This window comes from Tursiops truncatus, chromosome 8 (genome assembly GCF_011762595.2).
Source record: "Tursiops truncatus isolate mTurTru1 chromosome 8, mTurTru1.mat.Y, whole genome shotgun sequence".
Taxonomy (NCBI): Eukaryota; Metazoa; Chordata; class Mammalia; order Artiodactyla; family Delphinidae; genus Tursiops; species Tursiops truncatus.
The window spans coordinates 9,098,065-9,116,383 of record NC_047041.1 but is presented as its reverse complement, the minus strand read 5'-3'; the positions used below and the strand labels follow the sequence as shown (position 1 = coordinate 9,116,383).

At 54.3% G+C, this 18,319-nt stretch overlaps 1 protein-coding gene across 16 annotated transcripts; it reads right to left on the bottom strand.

Annotated features, from left to right (window-relative positions):
- Positions 1-49: 49 nt before the first annotated feature.
- On the bottom strand, positions 50-14,605 carry ROBO4 (roundabout guidance receptor 4). Of its 16 annotated transcripts, none has more exons than XM_073808012.1 (18): positions 14,382-14,598; positions 13,706-14,035; positions 13,480-13,538; positions 13,066-13,186; positions 12,668-12,795; positions 12,343-12,571; positions 11,989-12,101; positions 11,090-11,258; positions 10,774-10,959; positions 10,603-10,645; positions 8,591-8,727; positions 8,206-8,469; positions 4,334-4,441; positions 4,018-4,171; positions 3,635-3,880; positions 3,115-3,473; positions 1,729-1,935; positions 50-1,582 (listed from the first exon to the last, which is right to left on the bottom strand). In XM_073808012.1, exons 1-18 carry the CDS (start codon positions 14,449-14,451, stop codon positions 1,572-1,574), a joined length of 2,934 nt encoding a protein of 977 aa, XP_073664113.1. In that variant the 5' UTR covers positions 14,452-14,598; the 3' UTR covers positions 50-1,571. The 16 variants fall into 16 exon arrangements, 15 of the variants coding, with proteins under 15 accessions (XP_073664113.1, XP_073664114.1, XP_033717750.1 ...); XM_073808013.1 differs by having other exon boundaries at positions 3,635-3,757; positions 13,381-13,538; positions 14,382-14,597; XM_033861859.2 differs by having other exon boundaries at positions 13,381-13,538; positions 14,382-14,595.
- Between the last annotated feature and the right edge of the window lie 3,714 nt (positions 14,606-18,319).

Below are 18,319 nucleotides of genomic sequence, written 5' to 3'. Positions count from 1 at the left end.
TGTGTGTAGATGGGCACCTCTTAGCCAGATTAGACCCAGATGTAGTTGGTTAGACTGGCAGAGAATTTCTTTTTAATTTTGGCCACGAACGCCATCGTCCCCATCACTCCCGAACCCGCAGCCCACACCACTCACTGGGCACTGAGGTCTGTTTCCTTCTCACTTGCCCAGTGACTGCTCCGGGCTCTCAGGGGATGGCCGCTGACCCCCCAGTCCCAGGCTCTGACCTCTCCTACCACTTTGACCTAAGTGTGTACAAATCCCTTTTTTCTCATTTCGTCTGGCAAATGAGGTTGGCATGTTTTCAAAAGGAATTTTACCAGGAAGCTAAAAGAAAAATAAAATCCAAAAAAGGAAAAGCAAATAAAGAGGAACGGATGTGTATCCAGAGCACTGACTCCTCATCCTGAGGTCACGACCCTGGGCATGCTCAGTAGCAACCGCCCAGCGTGTGGCTTCTGCCCCTGACCTTTCCCGCCAAGCGAGAAGGACGCAGCCCTGCCTGCCCTCCAGTGGTTTTCTGTGGCTCAGGCTCTGGAAGTCCTGCCCCTCCATTCCTCTGTTCTGTTTTCTGTCTGAAGGGTGCCCACTAGCCAGCCCTTACAGGTGGTTCTACCTTTTGTGAAACTTAGCTACTTTGTCTATTTTAAGAAACCATCTGGGACTGGTCTTTGGGGAGGGCAGCTGGGACCCCTGAAAGCAGGAGTTGTCTTCACAGGACAAGTTGCTAAGACCAGCAGACCCCGAAAATCCCCCACCCCTCCCTTTCCTGCATTCTGCTTAAAGTCTGAAAGATGCAGGTAATTCCCCCCTTCATAACAGAACAGAAAGGAGTGACACCTAGAGTGTCAGTGAACCCTTGATCCCTTTCTAACCCAGGAGCCCTCCTGAGGGTGGTGCTCCGCCGAGAGGTCTCATGATGGCGGCCCGCAGAGTGACCTCGTAGAACTCAAGTCATCGTAGCTTTATGGTATCAGATTCCTTAAGCTTATAGTGACAAGAGTATGAGGAGGGTGTACTTGTCCCACGTTTGTCACTCCTCCTTCATCTTCCTCCCTAGACTCATCACTGCCTCAGTGGAGTCTCTCTTTATGTCCCTTCGTGGTGTGTTTGGGGAGAGAGTTAGGAATCGTCCAGAAAAGGCAGAGAGGGGAGGCCCTGAGATGAGAAGCTCCTTCCTCCACAGCCCTCTCCCATGAGCCACTGTTGTCCTCCGGGCAGACGTTTGGCCCCTCCACTTCCCGTGATCCAAGTGGGTGGGGAGATCAGGATTTAGGGCTGCTTCTTAGGCCCAAATGACCTGGCTGTGGACGTGGATGAAGCAGTGGGAAAAGCAAGGGCTGGGAGTCAGGTGGAGATGATTTTTTCCCCCGGGGGCTCCAGGTCCGCTTTGTTCATATTTTGTTTTGCTTTCGTTTGTTTTCACAATCCGGGACGGAGAACTCTGGAGGCTGGGAGAGGTGGACCCCGACTGCAGAGATGCAGAGATCAAGACCCACAGTCCACAGCCCAGGCTGGCAGCTGACAGGGGAGACGGTTCTGATTCTCCTCTCGGCAGTCTCGGGATCAGTTCACGAGGAGTCTGTAGGAGAAGTTGAAGGAGGATGGATTTATCCCCCAGCTCCTTAGCTCTCCTGCCAGACCCCAGGTGCCCTCTTGGACCCCATCCCACTGCCAAGAACCCCTGCAGTCAAGATCGCCACATCAGCTAGCCAGCCAGACGCTTACCGCCAGCCATGGGCGCAGGACAGCTGACATGACTTCTCTGGGACGAGATCCGAGAGGTGGAGGGCCAGGGAGGCAGCCCCCTTCCCAGCCACTGGGTGTGGTTTTTCTCCATGTCCTCCAACCAGTCTGACCTCCACTCCCACGGGGGCAGGGAGAGGGCGGAGTTCAGGAAGAGGTCATCCCGGGGGGAGGGAGGTGACAAAGCATCTGTCAGGGAGGGTAGAGGTATCTGTGGAGGGTTGTCCTTCACCCTTATGGACCAGTTTAGGGCAGAAGGCTTGGGGCTGCTTAAGGCATACACCCAACCCTAGACATAACCCAGCCCCACTCGGTCCATCACCCCCAGTGGCCACATCCACAGGAGCCTCCGCCCCAGGGAAAGGAAGATGTCCACTGGTTTCTTCAGAGAACAGCTTGAGCTCTTTTGTCCTAGCCCAGCCCTGGCCTTCTGTCCTAGGTAATCCTTGCTCTCCTATCTACCACAAGCCTGACTGCTTTTTTGGGGGGGCAAAATGTAGAGTTAGGGTTCGTAAGATGGGTCTAGGGGATCTAACAGAGTGTCTGAGGAAGGGCACTCCAAAGGGCCACGGGGAGCCCTGACTACCTTCTGTTGACTTGGGGATGATGGTCCCACCTGCTAGACACGTGAAACAGGCCGCCCAGTCACTTCCCACCCTGCCACGCACAGGACAGGAAGAAGGCCTTGAAAGCACAGGGGGACACATGCGAGAAAACAGACCTTCCCACAGTGGGGACGAATCTGAGTCACTGGGCTGGGGAGCAACGTTTCCTGGAGACCCACATCTGGTAAGAGGGTCCTGGAGGTAGCAGAATGGACTGTACAATCGGCTGCCTCTGGGATTTTAACTTGAACAATTTATCCTGTTCTGGTAGGTGACCTTGAGCAAGCTGATAAAGCTGTTGGACTTACAGTTTCTTCATTTGGAAAAGAACGACAAAGAATATTCTTCAGAGAGTTGCTGTTAATGTTGAGTGTATGTAAAGCACTTATCATAGTGCCTGGGACATAGTCATCCCTCAATAAAAACTAGCTGTTTGGGCTTCCCTGGTGGCGCAGTGGTTGAGAGTCCGCCTGCTGATGCAGGGGACGCGGGTTTGTGCCCCGGTCTGGGAAGATCCCACATGCCGCGGAGCAGCTGGGCCCGTGAGCCATGGCCGCTGAGCCTGCGCGTCCGGAGCCTGTGCTCCGCAATGGGAGAGGCCACAACAGTGAGAGTCCCGCGTACCGCAAAAAAAAACCCAACTAGCTGTTTTAGGGACAACGACCACGAAGACGATGCTTAGGATGCTTTGCCTCTTGGTTGGGGAGAAGCTGTGTCCGCTCCAGGCGGTGGGGATGAGGAGGAAGACAGGGATCTCATGTACCTGTGAAGACGCAGTCTGCCTCCCTGGGCTCCAGCCCAAAGCCAAAGCTGTCCGCAGCCACGGCCAGGGCCCGGGCAAAGTGGGCGTCGGCGAGGAAGGAGCCGTCGGAGGAGCTGACCAGGCTGGCTCTGGCGCTGGGGGCGTTGTCCTCAGAGGCTGAGCCCCAGCCATTGGCCAAGGAGCCCTCGCTGGGGGTGGGTGTGGGGCAGGGCCGAGGTGGGCACAGCAAGCCCCTCACCTCGGACCCCACCCCCCCTCCAGGCCTGCCCATGTCTGCTAGCTCCGAGGCCGTCGGGACGCTGATGTAGCCATAGGTGATGGGGGGTGAAGGAGCCCTTGGCATTGGAGAGACACTGTTCCTAGGAAGAGGCAAAACGGGGGATGGGACGTGGTCGGGGTGGGGGGCGGGGCGTGGAGTGGCAGAAACAGCCCCGTTGAGGAGGGTGGAGGCAGCAGACCTAGGCACACTCCTGTCTCATGCTCCTATCTGTATCCTTTGGTTCCCCCTCTGGCCACTCACCTGGGGGTCTCCTCACCCTCACTGAGCTCCAGGCACAGGGCCACCTCCTCAGGGGTCAGCACACTGTCTTGATCCTCCCCCAGGGACGACAGTGATGAGCTGGACAGGCGACTGGATGCTGGGCTGGGACCAGAGAGGGAAGAGGCCTGGGGACTGGAGGGGCTGGGGGGACCAGAAGGGATAAAGGCAGGGACAGGGGCTGCTGGCAGTGGGTGGCAGGAGGGGGCTTGGGGCTCCACCGATTGCCTGATTGGGGTAAGATGGCAGGATGGTTAGTGCCGTCCTTCTGGCCCCTGCCACCCCTCCCCCAGCCCCGTCCACGGTCAGCAGACACCCCACACCCCCAGTGCCCAGCCCTGCGTCCTGACCCCATGCCCTCTTACTGGGTCTGTTGACTCTGAGTGCGGGGTCCACGAGGAGGGAGGGGTGCTGCGGGGAGAGGGTGAGTCACCAGCTCACTGGGGGAGCCGAGGAGCTGTGGTCCCAGGGCCCGCCAGGCAACCAGGGCCCAGGGCACAGCTCCTGGGGAACGACAGGCTGGGTGTGAGATAGCAGAACCCCCGTCAGCCCCGGGCCCCAGTTTGCCTGTCTATCCAGCCCCTCAGAGTCCTGTCTGCACCCAGCCAGCCTCCACAGGGACAGGAGAAGCCCCACACCCTGCCTCAGCCCCTCACCTGCCTCGTAGCGCCCTCCTCTCACCTGGGCTTTGGGAAAGGTTCTTGGAGCCTCTGTTGCCCAACTCACAGGCCCAGAGCTCCACAGGGTGGCTGGCCCGGAGCAGCGGGGAGCTGTTGGCCTGGTGCAGCTCTGCAAAGCAAAGAGTTGGTGGCTGGAGGCCAAGCCTGGGTGTGCCTTGCAGACCTCAACCACAGGCTCTAGCTTCAGCTTCGTCATCCAGTTAAGCTTTAGGGTTCTTGAACCCAGAGGGAAGAGGGAAGAACCTCTCTCCATCCAGGCAGCTGTGATATAATGGAAGGAGCACTAAGCTTGGAGTCAAAACACCTGCACTCGTAGCCTGGCTCAGCCACGTATTAGCTGTGTGACCTCAGGTAAATCCGTTAACCTTCCTGAGCCTGTTTCATTTGTAAACAACCACTGCAAAGCATGGTTTGGCCAGTTAACTAAAAACAGATTGGAAAGTTCCCGGCACCTAATAGATATATTAAAAAACAACTGTATTTCTCTTTACTGTACACATTCCAATTTCCTGATCTCTATACCCTCACATTGCTACCTATGTTCATGAATTTTGCCTCCGTGAAGGCAAATACTCCTTCTTTTCTTGGAGAGAATCTGTTAATTTCCACTTCTCACATCGCAAATATCTCACATGGCTCTGGATAGCCTTGCCCTGATAAACCCAAGTGTCTCTCACTTGGAGAGATGGGTTGGGCTGTCAAGTTGAGCTGAATGAGGAAGACAAAACCAGGGAGCTCCAGACCATGTCAGGTGTGAAGGGAGAGAGTCAGCTGATGGGAAGAGGAACTTGAAAATAGGAAGATGTGTTGATCTCACCCAGGGAGGCAATGCCCTGCCCGTGGATATTCAGTACGTGTTGAATGAATGAGTGAATGGATGGATGATATCAGAGATGCAGGTTTAAACACAAGGTGAGAAGAATCATGTACAAGATGGCAGCTATCATCAGGCCCATGTGGCCACTTAGGAGACAGGGCTCTGCGTGAACTGTGACAATACAGAAGACCCGGCTGTGTGCAATGACTTGGTCAGGCCAAAACCAAAATGGATCTCAGTTTAAACCAGAGAGGAGCAGAATAATAAAGGGAAAAGGATTTTCCCAAGACCAGGAACAGGAGAACATCAAGCAAAGGAGAAAAGAAACAGCCTTCAGGTTAGTGTCACATGATCAGAAGCCCAGTTAGGAAAGGGGACCGGAGACCAGGCAGGACTCTCAAGACAGAGCTGTCTAGTCAGTCCGATTTCAAAGATCTGGGGCAGGTTCAAAGCAGGGACAAGGCATTCATCAAGAATCCATCTGGACCCTAGGAATCCATGTACAGTAGCCAGACCTTCTGAGCCACTGGGATGAAAAGCCACACAATGGCTAGACTTCCTCCATCAAAGTTTCCTTTTGTAGTTTGGCTGGTTTGGTTTTTACTCATTTCCTTTAATTGTCATATGACCCAGGGAGTCCTGGAGGCCACCTTTGGGTGCTCCAACCCTGCTCTCATCACCTGTCTTGTCCTGTGCTTCTTGACTAAGCTCAGAAATGGGGGTACCTGTTGTTTATGTTGCTTTGTGTGGAAAGGGAAGGAAAAAGGCCATGCTTATCCCTGCTCCTATCATTTCCTCTAAAGGATTCTGGTAACAAAAAAACCCTCCTTCCACCTTGCTTGGAATTACTTGAATTTAGTTTCAATATTATTTGAATCAAACTATACAGTAAACATGTTATCAGGGTTAGGTGGAATCTTGTTGGGCACACCTGAATTGCGATAAATATTTGTTTGAATTAATTATTTAATGAGGCTATTCAATGTATTGATGATATGTATCCGCAAAGTGAACTGAGAATAAGATATAATGGATTAGACACGGGAGACAGCAGTTGTGAGATTATTAGTCACAGAGGAAAAAACCCAACTAAGGTCAGATAATAAGAAAAAGGGGACTTCCCTGGTGGCACAGTGGTTGAGAATCCACCTCAGGGCATATGGGTTCGATCCCTGGTTTGGGAAGATCCAACATGTCGTGGAGCAACTAAGCCTGTGCGTCACAACAACTTAGCCTGCGCTCTAGAGCTTGTGAGTCACAACTACTGAGCCCGCACTCTAGAGCCCGTGAGTCACAACTACTGAGCCCGCGTGCCACAACTACTGAAGCCCGCGTGCCTAGAGCCCATGCTCTGTGACAAGAGAAGCCACCGCAATGAGAAGCCCGCGCACCGCAACGAAGAGTAACCCCCGCTTGCTGCAACTAGAGAAAGCCCGGGCGCAGCAACGAAGACCCAATGTAGCCACAAATAAATAAATAGATTAAAAAAAGAAAAGAAAAAAGAATAAGCAAGTCAAGGGGGTAGAGGACACTGAGAGAGCCTGCCAGTTTTAGAAGACAAGGAATCAGCAGTCTTTCGGACCAGCTGACAGCAGTAGAGGAGCTCCATGCCTCTGAGATCTTGCTGCCACTGCAAAGAGCCAGAGGTAGGCCAAGTGTCCACCAGCCCAGGGGAGTCACTGTTCTCAGCCCATCCTGGGCAGTGGTGGGGTGGGGCCGGGTGAGGAGAAAAGGGGTGCAGTGAGGACCTAGATCTCTGAGTGAGGTTAGGAAGCTTCATCTCAGAATTGGAATCTTCTTAAGAATTGAGTGTAGAAAATTGCTCACCTTTTGTGGGGTAGTATTAATGTTCTCAGACAGGGTATACGTTATATTCAAATTAGTGTGGTTATCCACGGAAAAGCTAGTTTTTCCATGAGACTTCTGCAACCTCTTTTTAGCTGGTATTTCATTATCACAGATGATTATTTCTAATGCAATAGCTCTGAGGCAAAGCTGGAAAGGATGCCAGCTTGGCTAATATTTAGAGTCATAAAATTCCGGATATTGGACAAGCTCTTAATTACTCTGAATCCATCTTTGTCTTAATAAAAGTTGGATTATATCCACTTAACAAAACTGGCTGTTGAACATTTGTAAATCTTACTAATCAGTACAGGAGGCTCAGGAAGACAGCAGAGAGAGTGCAGACAGTGAATGTTCAGAAAAGGAGAAAAGAGTCAGGGAGAGAACAGAATTGCCCAGGGGCGCTCCCAGAGAGATTCCGAGTAGCCTTTGGAAGCAGACCATTCTGGCTTCAAATCTGAGAACTGCAGCTTATGGACATGGAGTTTTGAACAAGTTACCCAATTCTGACCCTCTTTCCCAATCTTGTAAAATTAGAGAAATAGCACCTAGCCGATATGTTGTGAGGATTAAATGAAATAACAAATGTAAGTAAAGCACCTCCCATAGAGTAGTTGCTAAAGAAACAGAGATTATAATTACTTCTCTCTAGAAAGTCAAAGCAGGTAGCCGGAAGTCAGGAGAAAACTCTGGATAGAAAGGAAATACTCATTCTCTGGGAAGCCAGCTGGAGGTGGGTACCTGGGCAGACCCGTATATCGTGCACGTACATAGTACATATGGACACAGTGCGTAGTAGAGAGGTCATGAGTGCCTGAGGCTTTGGGCTAGCACTGGTTACACCCCTCCAGGTTCTAGAATTTTCTGTGTGCTGGTCAGGCACTTGCATTAGACTTTGAGCTCGTAAAGAGCAAGGATTATATTTGGTGTTTCTGTGTCCCCCGTCTGGCATACAGTGGTGCTTATTAAATGTTTGCTGAGTTGAGCTGGCTGCAGCAACAAGGCTCACTACTGGTGTGGCAAAACCCAAGCAAGATCATGGTGTAAAGAAAAGCTGAGGCCAGCACACTCCGGGCTGGGTGCGTGGCGATAGGCGTCCATCAGGACAGGCTGCGAGTGGGGTGCGGCCCACACCCGGCGTCGAGGCCACCCCATGCTCTCTCCTGTCCCCCCTACCACCCGAGTCAGGCTGTCCCTCCCCCCATCCTTACCCTGCTTTTTTTTGGCCTTCCAAGCCTCTGCAGGGGCCAGAGACAAGCGCGGAGAAGAGAGGCCCCTGCGGCCGCAGAGGCTGTCTGAACTGGCCCAGGGACTGGAGAGCCTGGCCAGCTGGGGTGTGAGCCGCCTGGCAGCTGGGGCCTGGGGACTTGGCCGGGCTGGGGGGCTGGAAGGCAGCTCATTGATGAGGGAGCCATAAAAAGTGCTGGTGTCGGGAAGCAGGGGCACACCGGGGCTTCGGGGATCCCAGGAGATCACTGCAATAAAAACGACAGGAGGAATTATGGTGAACGCATCCCACCCATGCCCCCCCCTTCTCCAGCCCTGGGACCCCTGCTCCACTGCCAGGCCCACCCCACCCCCTCGGGACATGCTTACAGGAGCGACGACTGTCTAGTGGGTCCCGGGGGTCCATTCCCAGTCGGCTGCTGAGACTGCTGCTGCTGCTGAGGTCCCGAGAGCCAGAGGTGGAGCGCCAAGTGTCTGCCAGCCACGGCGAGTCACTGTGATCCATCCTGGGCAATGGAGGGTGGGGTGGAGGGAGAACAAGATTGGCCCAAACCTCCGACTCAGCGGGTAGCAGAAGGGGGGGGGGTGTTCTTCTCACTGCTTTTCAGCCCCTCACAGCCTCCTTAAGATCTCTGATCTGCTGTCCCAAACTCAGCGCCGCTTTCTTATCCTGGGATCAGGGGAAGTCCAAGTTGCCCAGAGCTAGGAGGTATCAAAGAGAGATAGCTACGGGCTGAGACAGAAAGAACACAGACCTGGAGCCAGATCTGCTGCAGCCTTAGCTGTGCAACCCTGGGCAACTCAGTCTATTAGCCTCTCTAAGCCCCCGTTTCTCCATCTGTAAGATGGCAACAGTAAGGCCTTCCTTACAAGGCTGATGCTGTAAGTTGAGACGAAGAAATGTGAGATGACTCAGCCAGCAGAGCAGGAGTTTGCTACCTGAAGGTTGGCTTCTCTACCTCTAGCCTGGTTCCCTTTGAATGGGACACCATGTGGCAGGGATCAGACCAAAGCACTTTTCTGCCTAAAACCTTCAGTGGCTCTCCATTTACCAAGATAGAGCCCAGCTGCCTAGCATGGCTAACAGGGCCATCGTTGGTCTGGCTTCCAGCTCCTCAGTCTGTGCTCTGACCCATCCCACACAGTACGCCCCAGCCAGACCAAAAGGCTTGTCTTTCCCTATGAATGCAACCGGCTATTTCTTGCTGTTCCCTTTGCCCTTCCCCTTCTAACTGCCAGGGTAAATGTGAAATCTTCTTCCTCCCATAGTTCCCCTCCAGCCCCTTCCTTGTACTTGTACATGTTTCTGCACCCCCAATTCTGGATTGCATTTGTGCTTGCGTGGCTGTCTCTGCTAGACGGAAGCTGTTCTAAAGGAATGAATCAACAAAGTGATCAGAGTGGAATCTCCCTCAAGGAGAAGGGATGAAATCCCAGGGGAGCCAGAGAAAGTTCGGGGCAGAGCAGACTAAGCCCAGGAGGTAGCTGGAAGGGAAAGACCAATGAGCACAGAACAACGCAGGAACACAGCACCAGCCAGCACAGAACCTTGCTCTGGGCCGAGAAACTGACAGCAAAATGGTAGAGCTGGATGTGTCTCACATAGTAGGTGCTTGATAAATTCCTGTTGAAAGATGCAGACCTGGAATGTGAACTCTCCCAGAGGAGATCTAATGAGATAAAGAGCAGGAGAAGGTGGGCAGAGATGAAATGGTTGTTCAGTGTAAAATTCAGCCAGTAGGAGAAAAAAGGATGTTTTCTCTTTTAGTGTCGTGTCTCATAATGGGAGACTTGCTCTGGCAGCCAAACGCGCTTGGAGCAGATGTACCTGCAGGCGGGCTCCGTTGCTGAGAACAAGGAGTAAGAATCCATCACGCAAGGGCAGAGCGCCCTCTGCTGGAACTGTGGGTGGATTATTGCGAAGGAAAGATGCCTCCGTGGGTAGGTGATTTCCTGTAGCCAAAGGGACTACTAGGGAGATGCTGAGTGTACAGAGCAAATTAGAAATCAGACTGGTCCTCCTGTGCTAGTTATTCTCCACCTAGCAGCACGAGTCAGCAGGAGAGTGCAGTCAGTATTAATGAGAGCTTGGTAACAAGAGCACTGGATTAGGAATTCAGAAGGCAGCTACTAGCTGTGCAGCCTTGGGCAGTCACTTGAGTCATGAGTCTTCAGTTTACTCACCTTGTCAAGTGGTGTGATAGGAACATTAATGAAAGAGAAATTTAATTCTCACTTGAAGTTCAAGGGAAATTCAGGTACTAGGATGCCAAATTGCCTGGCAGTAGGGGAGACTAGTACTCCGGCCAGTTCTCCATCCCAGCTCCACTGTCCCTCGGCCCCTCGGCCCCGCCCTCGCCTCAGGCCCTTTCGTCTCTCACCTGTGTTTTAGGATGGCGTCCTCACTGGTATGTCTGTACAGACCTGGGAGAGGGCAGGAGGAAGGGTCAGCCCAGAGTCTCCAGCACCTGGCTAGCGGTCTAAACCCCTGTAGCGTTCTGGCTGGACCCAGGGAAGGCCTGATCACCTGGGAGTCCACTTCACCTTCTCACCTGGGCCCAGGTGCAGCCCAGCTCGGCGCCGGCGGTGGATGCACACGGCGGTGCCCAGCAGCAGCAACCAGAGCACAACACCCCCGCTGGCAATGACCTCTGGCCGCCTCAAGGCCGCCCTCAGCTGCTCCAGGGTCCACGGGCCGTGCGCACTGGGCTCCTGGAGAGCTTGCTCCACGGCCTGCTCTGTATGGGAATTTGAGCTCAGGGGGAGGGGGCGGCTGAGGGGGAGGAGCCGGAAGCGAGAGCAGGGAGAGAGGAAGGCGGAGATGGGGCCTGAATGGGTCGGGGTGGGGCCGGTGGGCACTGTCCTCACCTAAAAAGAGGCAGACAGGGCTGCTGGGCTGCCCAGCCCCAGCCCCAGTGACTGCGGCCACTTGTACGCAGTAGGAACCTGGCACGCGGGTGGCGATCTCCAGCCGGGTCTGCTCGCCCGCCACCGTCCAGTTGGCCGGGGACAACGAGGTGTTGCCCAGGCTCCAGACCTGAGGCGCAAACAGAGGGGAGCTCGCCCCCTGGCACCATCCCAGCAGCTCAGCCCTTCCTCTTGCGGATCAGACTCCGGGCGTGTGGCCACCCTGTCCTGCCGTTCACCTGGGGACGCCCCCCGCATGCACCCACACGTCCTATTTCCTCCTCCCCCCACAGAGTGGGAGACACTTCTTTCTAGACCGACAGACGAGGGACAAAAGTAATCGGCGAAATAGGCGTTAGACCCGTGGTTCGCAAACGCCAGCGTGCTTCAGGGTCACCTGGAGGATTTGTTAAAATCCAGATTGCCGGGTCCATCCCCGACTTTCTGATTCACAAGGCCTGGCAAAGGACCTAAGGATTTGTGTTCTAACAAGTTCTCAGGTGATGCTGACGTTGCTGGTCCAGGAACCACCCTCTGACACCACTGCCTTAGAAGCTGAGAGTCAGACACGGCCTGGTTTGATTCCTGTTCTGTTTCCCGCACCTGTGAGCTTAGCCTCACTTTCTACGTCCATACACGGGACAATAACCCAGGGCGGACTATGGGATGAAATGAGATTCTAAGTAAGTGCTCGGCAGTGTCTGGCAGACAGTAGGGTCCTTGCCCAACAACAGTAAGTTTCCCTTGCTTCTCTGCCCAAGTACCATTTCTTAGTGCCCAGAGCAAGTGTCTACAGGACGCCAGGGAAGAGGGATCTCCTGGCACCACTAGGAAGGGGTGTGTCAGTTTGTGGAGGGTACCTGGTAGCCACGGATGATGCCATTGTGGTTTTCAGCAGGTGGTGGGACCCAGCTCACGAGGACACTGCCGTTGCCAGGTTTTAGGGTCACCTCCTGGGGAGGGGCACTGGGCACTGGGGAGGGGGGAGGGAGAGAGGCTGTAAGGGATGCTGAGGGAGAAGGCTCTAGGGGAAGGAGCTGGAATGGGACACAGGGTCAGAACCACACTGGTGAGACTAAGAGCCTTTCTCAGCTCTGCTTGCTGGGCCAGGGCAGGAGGGACCCAGGGGTGGGACCCACCATCCGCCCGGCTAGAGTGGGACAAAAAGGGGCTGGGGGTATATTGTTGGGTCTGGGGGGGCATCTGTCCCCGACCTTGCTCAGGCAGTCTCAGGAGCAGCACGTTGCTGTCGGGGCCTTGAGCCCGCCCGGAGGATGGTCTCACTTTGAACTCGTAGTCCTGGCCCCACTGGAGGCCCTCAAGCTCTGCGCTCTGCCAGCCAGCCAGCAGGGCCTCTGCCCACGGGGCTCCCTGGCCTCCGGGGGCAGCTGGGGTCCTGAACAAGGCCGTGTAGGACTGAGCAGGTGCAGCAGGGCCGCTCACCTGGGAAAGAGCCCAGAGGGAGAGGAGGGCTCAGGGCTCTCGTGAGCAGCCCTTTCTGGAGCTGTGACGGGCTCCAGCCCAGGTCCTGGGCCTCACCTTCCAGCTGAGCCACACAGCAGGACCAGGCTTGGTGCCCTTCGCAGGGTCTGGGTTCAGCAGGGTTACGTTTTCCAGCTGAATGCGCACAGCCAGAAGCTCCAGGGGCTCCTTGTGGTCCTGGGGCTCTGTGGGGAGCACAGGGCTGGGGTGGGGCCCATAGGCCAGAACGGAGGAATTGGGTGGAACATCCCTCGGCCACAGAGGAGCCAGAACTCGCCCAGGTTGAGAGCACTCCGATTTCTATTCTAGGACGGGGGAACCACCCCTAAATGGGGTCCCCGCCGCTCTGACCCTGATCCCGGGTTCCGCTCCCACATCCCCTAACCTCAGCCAAAACCAGACCACACCACCCTAACTGGAGCCCCCGACCTTGGCCCTGACCGCCCTCCCCTTACCTTGGACAGACACCCTGGCTGCCCGGCTCTCCCGTCGTCCTGCACTGTTGGTGGCCACGCACATATAGGTCCCTGCGTCACTCTTCTCTGCTCTTGCCATCAGCAGGGAACCTCTGGACACCTGTCAGGACCAGGTGCGTTGTGAAGTGTCCCCTGCGGGGAGGGCCTCTGAGTGCGGAGGGAAGTCTAAGGCCTCACCGCCTCCCCTTCCTCAAATTCTGCAGGGGACATTGGGCCATGGGGCGGGTCAGTCCCTCGCGTGTGCACAGTTGTGGCCAGGACAGGGTGAGGCATGGGGAAGGGGGCTACACTCACCGAGTGCCGCCCTGGCTGCAGGGCCAGGGGTTTCCCATCCTTCCACCATGAGACTGTGGGCTCTGGGTGGCCCCAGGGCGGCCCACACTGCAGAATCACCTGCTCGCCCACCGTGGCCACCGCGTCCCGAGGCTGGACCTGGAAATCTTCCCGAAGGACTGTGGGGAGGAGGGAGGGTCGCAGAGGGCGGGACCCAGTCCCCACATTCAGGTCCTGCCTTGGCGTCTCACAGCGTTCTGCATTACCTGCCTTTCCGAAGAGCCCCTCCTCCCCGGTCTCCTATCTAGGACCACCCCCAACCCAGGTCTCCCCGCCCAGGGCTCACCAGCCACAGACAGCCGAGCGCCCCGGCTGACTGCCGTGCCCAGCCGGTTGCTGGCCTCACACGTGTAGACACCCAGGTCTGTGGACAGGACCTGGTCATCGTGGGCACGTCCCCGGGGAGGGGGCCGCAGCAGCAGGAGGGTTCCGTCAGGTAGGAGGTGGTGAATGTCTGGGGGCACCATGCTCAGGGGATGCCCATTCAGCAGCCAGCGGATGGTGGGAGGTGGCTGGCCTGAGGCCTGGCAGCTCATCTTGGCCGGGCCAGGGCCCTGGAGCAGCTGGTCCTCGGGGTGGACGAGGATCTGGGGTGGGGAGTCCTGAGCCATGCCTCCTGGGAGAGGAAAGGAGGTGCAGCCCAGTCTGACTGCAAATAGGGCCCCCAAATCCCTGCACGCCTCATCTTCCTCCTCTTGCCTGAAGATCAGTTCCCAAATAACACGCTAGCTGGGAGGGGAGAAGGCCAGCATGCGTGCGTGGCACCCAGGTGAGGGCCAGTGGAGCTCTCAGTCTGTCTGTCTCACACTCAACATCACCATCATCATCATCATCACCGTCGTCTCTGGTACCCCCCACTGCAAAAGGGAAGCAAAGGAGCAAGGGGGTCTCCTCGCTGCCTTGGCCAGGCCTCAGATCAACGGAGCGGAGCGTGGGCTAGGAGTAGGGAGGGCCACACTCACCTGTGACGAGCAGAAGCAGGAGGGGCAGGGGCTGACGGGCCCCAAGGAGGCCTACTCCTCCAGAGTCCATGGCTGCCCTCAGGCCTCTGTCCTTGTCTGTAGCACTTTGTCCTACTGCTCTGAGCTCACAGCGGAGGGAAGGAGGGGCGGGCGCGGCGGCAGTGGTGGTTGTTTGTGACCGAGACTCTGCCCCAGGAGGGAAGCGGCTTTGAGGAAACCGATGCTTCCTGCCTGGCCCTCAGTGCCTTGGAGAATTGGGAGGAGACCAGAGGAGAGAAAGTCTCTGACCTTGATCCTGTAGTCATAACCTCTGACTCGAAGCCCCGCCCTAGGGTTTATCTTGTGATCTAGTCCAGGATTTCTTAGCGGTAATCCTTAGCCCGACCATAACTTCAACCACTGTTTTGATCCTTTACCCCAAGCCTCTACTGAACCCTTGAATCTCAATCCCGATCCTTTGGCTTCCAAGCGACCCCCTGCTAGAGTGGCATGAAAACCCAGAGGTGGAATCTCAGGGCACAGTGTTCTGAAGCTGAGGGTAGAGGAAAACAGGCCCCGGAAGCCAAGTGCGGGGAGCAAGTGTGTCTTGTCATGCCCCGGCCCATTTCCCGGGGAGAGGTCAGGGTGGTAGGTCAGAAGACAGGGAAGAGCACAGGCTCTTGTCTGGGAGATGTCCACTCTGTGCGCCTAGTCAGCCCAGAGACAGATGAGATAAGCTTCTGGGAGACCTCTGGCAAGTGACTTAACCCCTGAAAGTCAGTTTCCTTTTTTGTAAAGTGAGAATAATAATAATTAATCATAATAATAATAGTTCCTACCTTGAGAGCTGGAGTAAGAGTGAGAGGAGATGAAGCATAAAATCATCTAGTACAGTGCCTAATGCATTGTAAGTGATCAGTAAAGCTTAGCCAATATTGTGATATATTTATTTTCATGCACATCCCATCATTGAAACTATTTAAGCATCCTTGGCAGGGATATTTTTCAGGCCCTGGAAAGGTGGTTGGAGTACATGACCTTTAAGAGTTTTTCCAGGGCTTCCTTGGTGGGGCAGTGGTTGAGAGTCCGCCTGTTCATGCAGGGGACACGGGTTCGTGCCCTGCTCAGGGAAGATCCCACATGCCGCGGAGCGGCTGGGCCCGTGAGCCATGACCGCTGAGCCTGCGCGTCCGGAGCCTGTGCTCCGCAACGGGAGAGGCCGCAGCGGTGAGAGGCCCGCGTACCGCGAAAAAAGAAAAAAGAGTTTTTCCAGCCCTGAAACCTCGTGTCTATAGCAGACGGGACTGTAGCTTGTGAGTCTGCAATGTCGGTGCTCACCCCGCTGCTCCCCACACCCTGCTAGAGAGATGCTGCTGTCCCCTCTCAGAGCCCAGCTCCTGTTTACGGGTCTCTTCCTTCCAAATCTGGAATCTCAGACATTTCCTGGAACTGTTCCCGGAAGGCCAAGGCCAGGCTCTGGAGGCTCAGCGGAAGAATGTCCAGCCTTTGTTCCCCATTGTTCCTGGCCAGCTCCTTTGTGGGGCCCCTAACCCAGCCGACTCCCTCCCTTCCTCCCCCTTCTCAGCCTGGCCTCGCTCGGTGCCAGCTGCAGCCACGGCCCTCACAGCCTATCAAGAGGAAGGCCTCCTTCACTCCTTCTTCTCTTTCCCCTCAGATGCAGACCAAGACTGATTAAGACAATTAGAGCAAGAGAACACTGTGGTCTCTCCAAACTGGGCATTTCCAAGAGGTAAAAAATTGAGTTAAAGTAACAGAGTGACAGAGCTGGAAGAACAGGAATTGGGGTCAGAGAATAGAGCTTGGTGTTTCAGAAGCGGAGAAACTAAGAGCAGTGACAGACTCCATGGCGCGTGCCTGGGCGTATGTGTGCCAGGCATAGCGGAGTAGAATTTATGGGGTCAGGGATCTGTGGGGACAGAGTGATGAAGGAGGTATTCACATGGACCTTGAGGACAGCCAAGGGTGAACAAGAAAGGGCGTGGCGGGACAGATGGATTTACTGCACATCTAGCCCATTTGGGATTTCCCAGGTCCAGAGCCCCCCAGGCCTGCCCGACCCAGTGACTACCTGCGCCCCAGGAATGTTGCTGTTAGCAGTCCTCTTTAGTCTCTTCTGCTTATGCATTGGACTTGGGGAGACTAAACAAGTTCTCTGCTAATTATTTGCTGGCAGCTTGATTTGACTCAAATCTCTATAATCCAGAAAGATGGTATAAATTTCCCTTGGGGGATAAGAGGGCAAGTCTCAAAGGAACTCAGATTCATGACTAATGCTGTCCTCAGCTGAGTCGGAACGGGCAGGTGACTCAGTGAGGAGAAGCACCAGTGCTGTACTGCAGGAATGGAGCCTGGAGGCTACAGCAGCTGGGGAGGGGCCCTTGCCCCACAGTTACGTGACTCATCCCCGGACATGCCGTTGGCACAGCCTCTTTCCATTCCCAGACTCTGGACACCCAAGTGCTAAGAACTGATGGGGATTGGAAGGCCCCATCGTTCTGAGCTGTTCCTTAGGACATTAAGACTCTTTCTCCTCACTCAGTCCAAGCATCCAGGGCACTCAAGGATCCGTGGAGTGATGGCCGAGGGGACTTCCCAACAGTGAGGTATGTCTGGGTGGCTCTCAGAGACCACAGCGATCATTTCCAGCAACATGTCCCATCGGCATCCTGACTGTCTCATTTCCACACGCTAAGGAAGAGCCGACTGCGTGAGTCATGGGCATGACGTTAGTCCATGGGACCTGCCTCCAACTATTTCAAGGAAGCTCTGCTCTGGGACCCTGGGGATGTGCTGGCCAGTGACCAGTTTAAATACTATCTTCCTTCATCCCCTAGTTTTAGAGTTTTGGGTTTTTGTGAGTAACCCTTTCATTGCTTGTAAGAGGGAAGAGAGAGGAGAGAGATTAGTTGCTCTTCAAGGACCCTCCAGAGGACATTTGTTTTCTCCTGGTTTCTCTGGCGTCTTATTCTGTGTTTTCTGAAAATGCAGCCCAGGGACTCCTGCTGGTCAAGCTGGTGGGGTAAACAGTACTAATTCAGGTGGGATTTGATGTATCTTCGTATTTTCTAGAAAAGCATTAAAATCATTACCGGTGACATGTGCTCCTCGTGACTAGCAGCAAGTCTTTGCCAAAATGTGTGCTTGACCACAGCACCCTCCTTCACTAAAATCATATCCAACACTGAGCTTCCCCCTTGCTTCTGGAGCAGTCTCTCGGGGCTGTCTGAAATGCTTTCTCCTAGGCTGTAGTCCTCATTTTGCCCCAAATAAAACTTAACTCACAACTCTCAAGTTTCGCATTTTCTTTTCAGTCAACAAGATCTTCTCTTTGTCCTTGGTATACTCTAGCTTTACTACATTTTATGTAGGTGTGGAAATCTTTTAAGATATCTTGTGTGTCAACCTTCTTGAATCTGTATATTTATGAGTTCTACAAAAATTTCAGTCATTACTCTTAAAATATTGTCTCTTCTCCGTCTCTCTATTCTCCCCTTTGAGCTCTTGAGGAAATGTGTGTCAGACCTTTTCATGCTACATTGCCGTATCCCTTAATCTCTCTTCTCATATATTTCATCTCCTTGTCTGTCTGTGCCTAATTCTGAATAATAATCTTCAGGTACAACTTTCAGTTAACTAACTCTCTTCAGCTGTTTTTAATGTGCTGTTAAACTCTTTCATTTTTATTTCAATAAATTATATTTTTATGTATGAGTTCTATTTGTTCTTTTTCAAATTTGATCACTTTGATAGTCTCTTGTTGCTTGTTCATTTTTGTAATTTTGTCTTGTATTACTTCAAGAATTTCATAATTATTTTATGTTTTTTTTTTTTTTGCAGTACGCGGGTCTCACTGCCGTGGCCTCTCCTGTCACGGAGCACAGGCTCCGGACGCACAGGCTCAGAGGCCATGGCTCACGGGCCCAGCCGCTCCGCAGCAC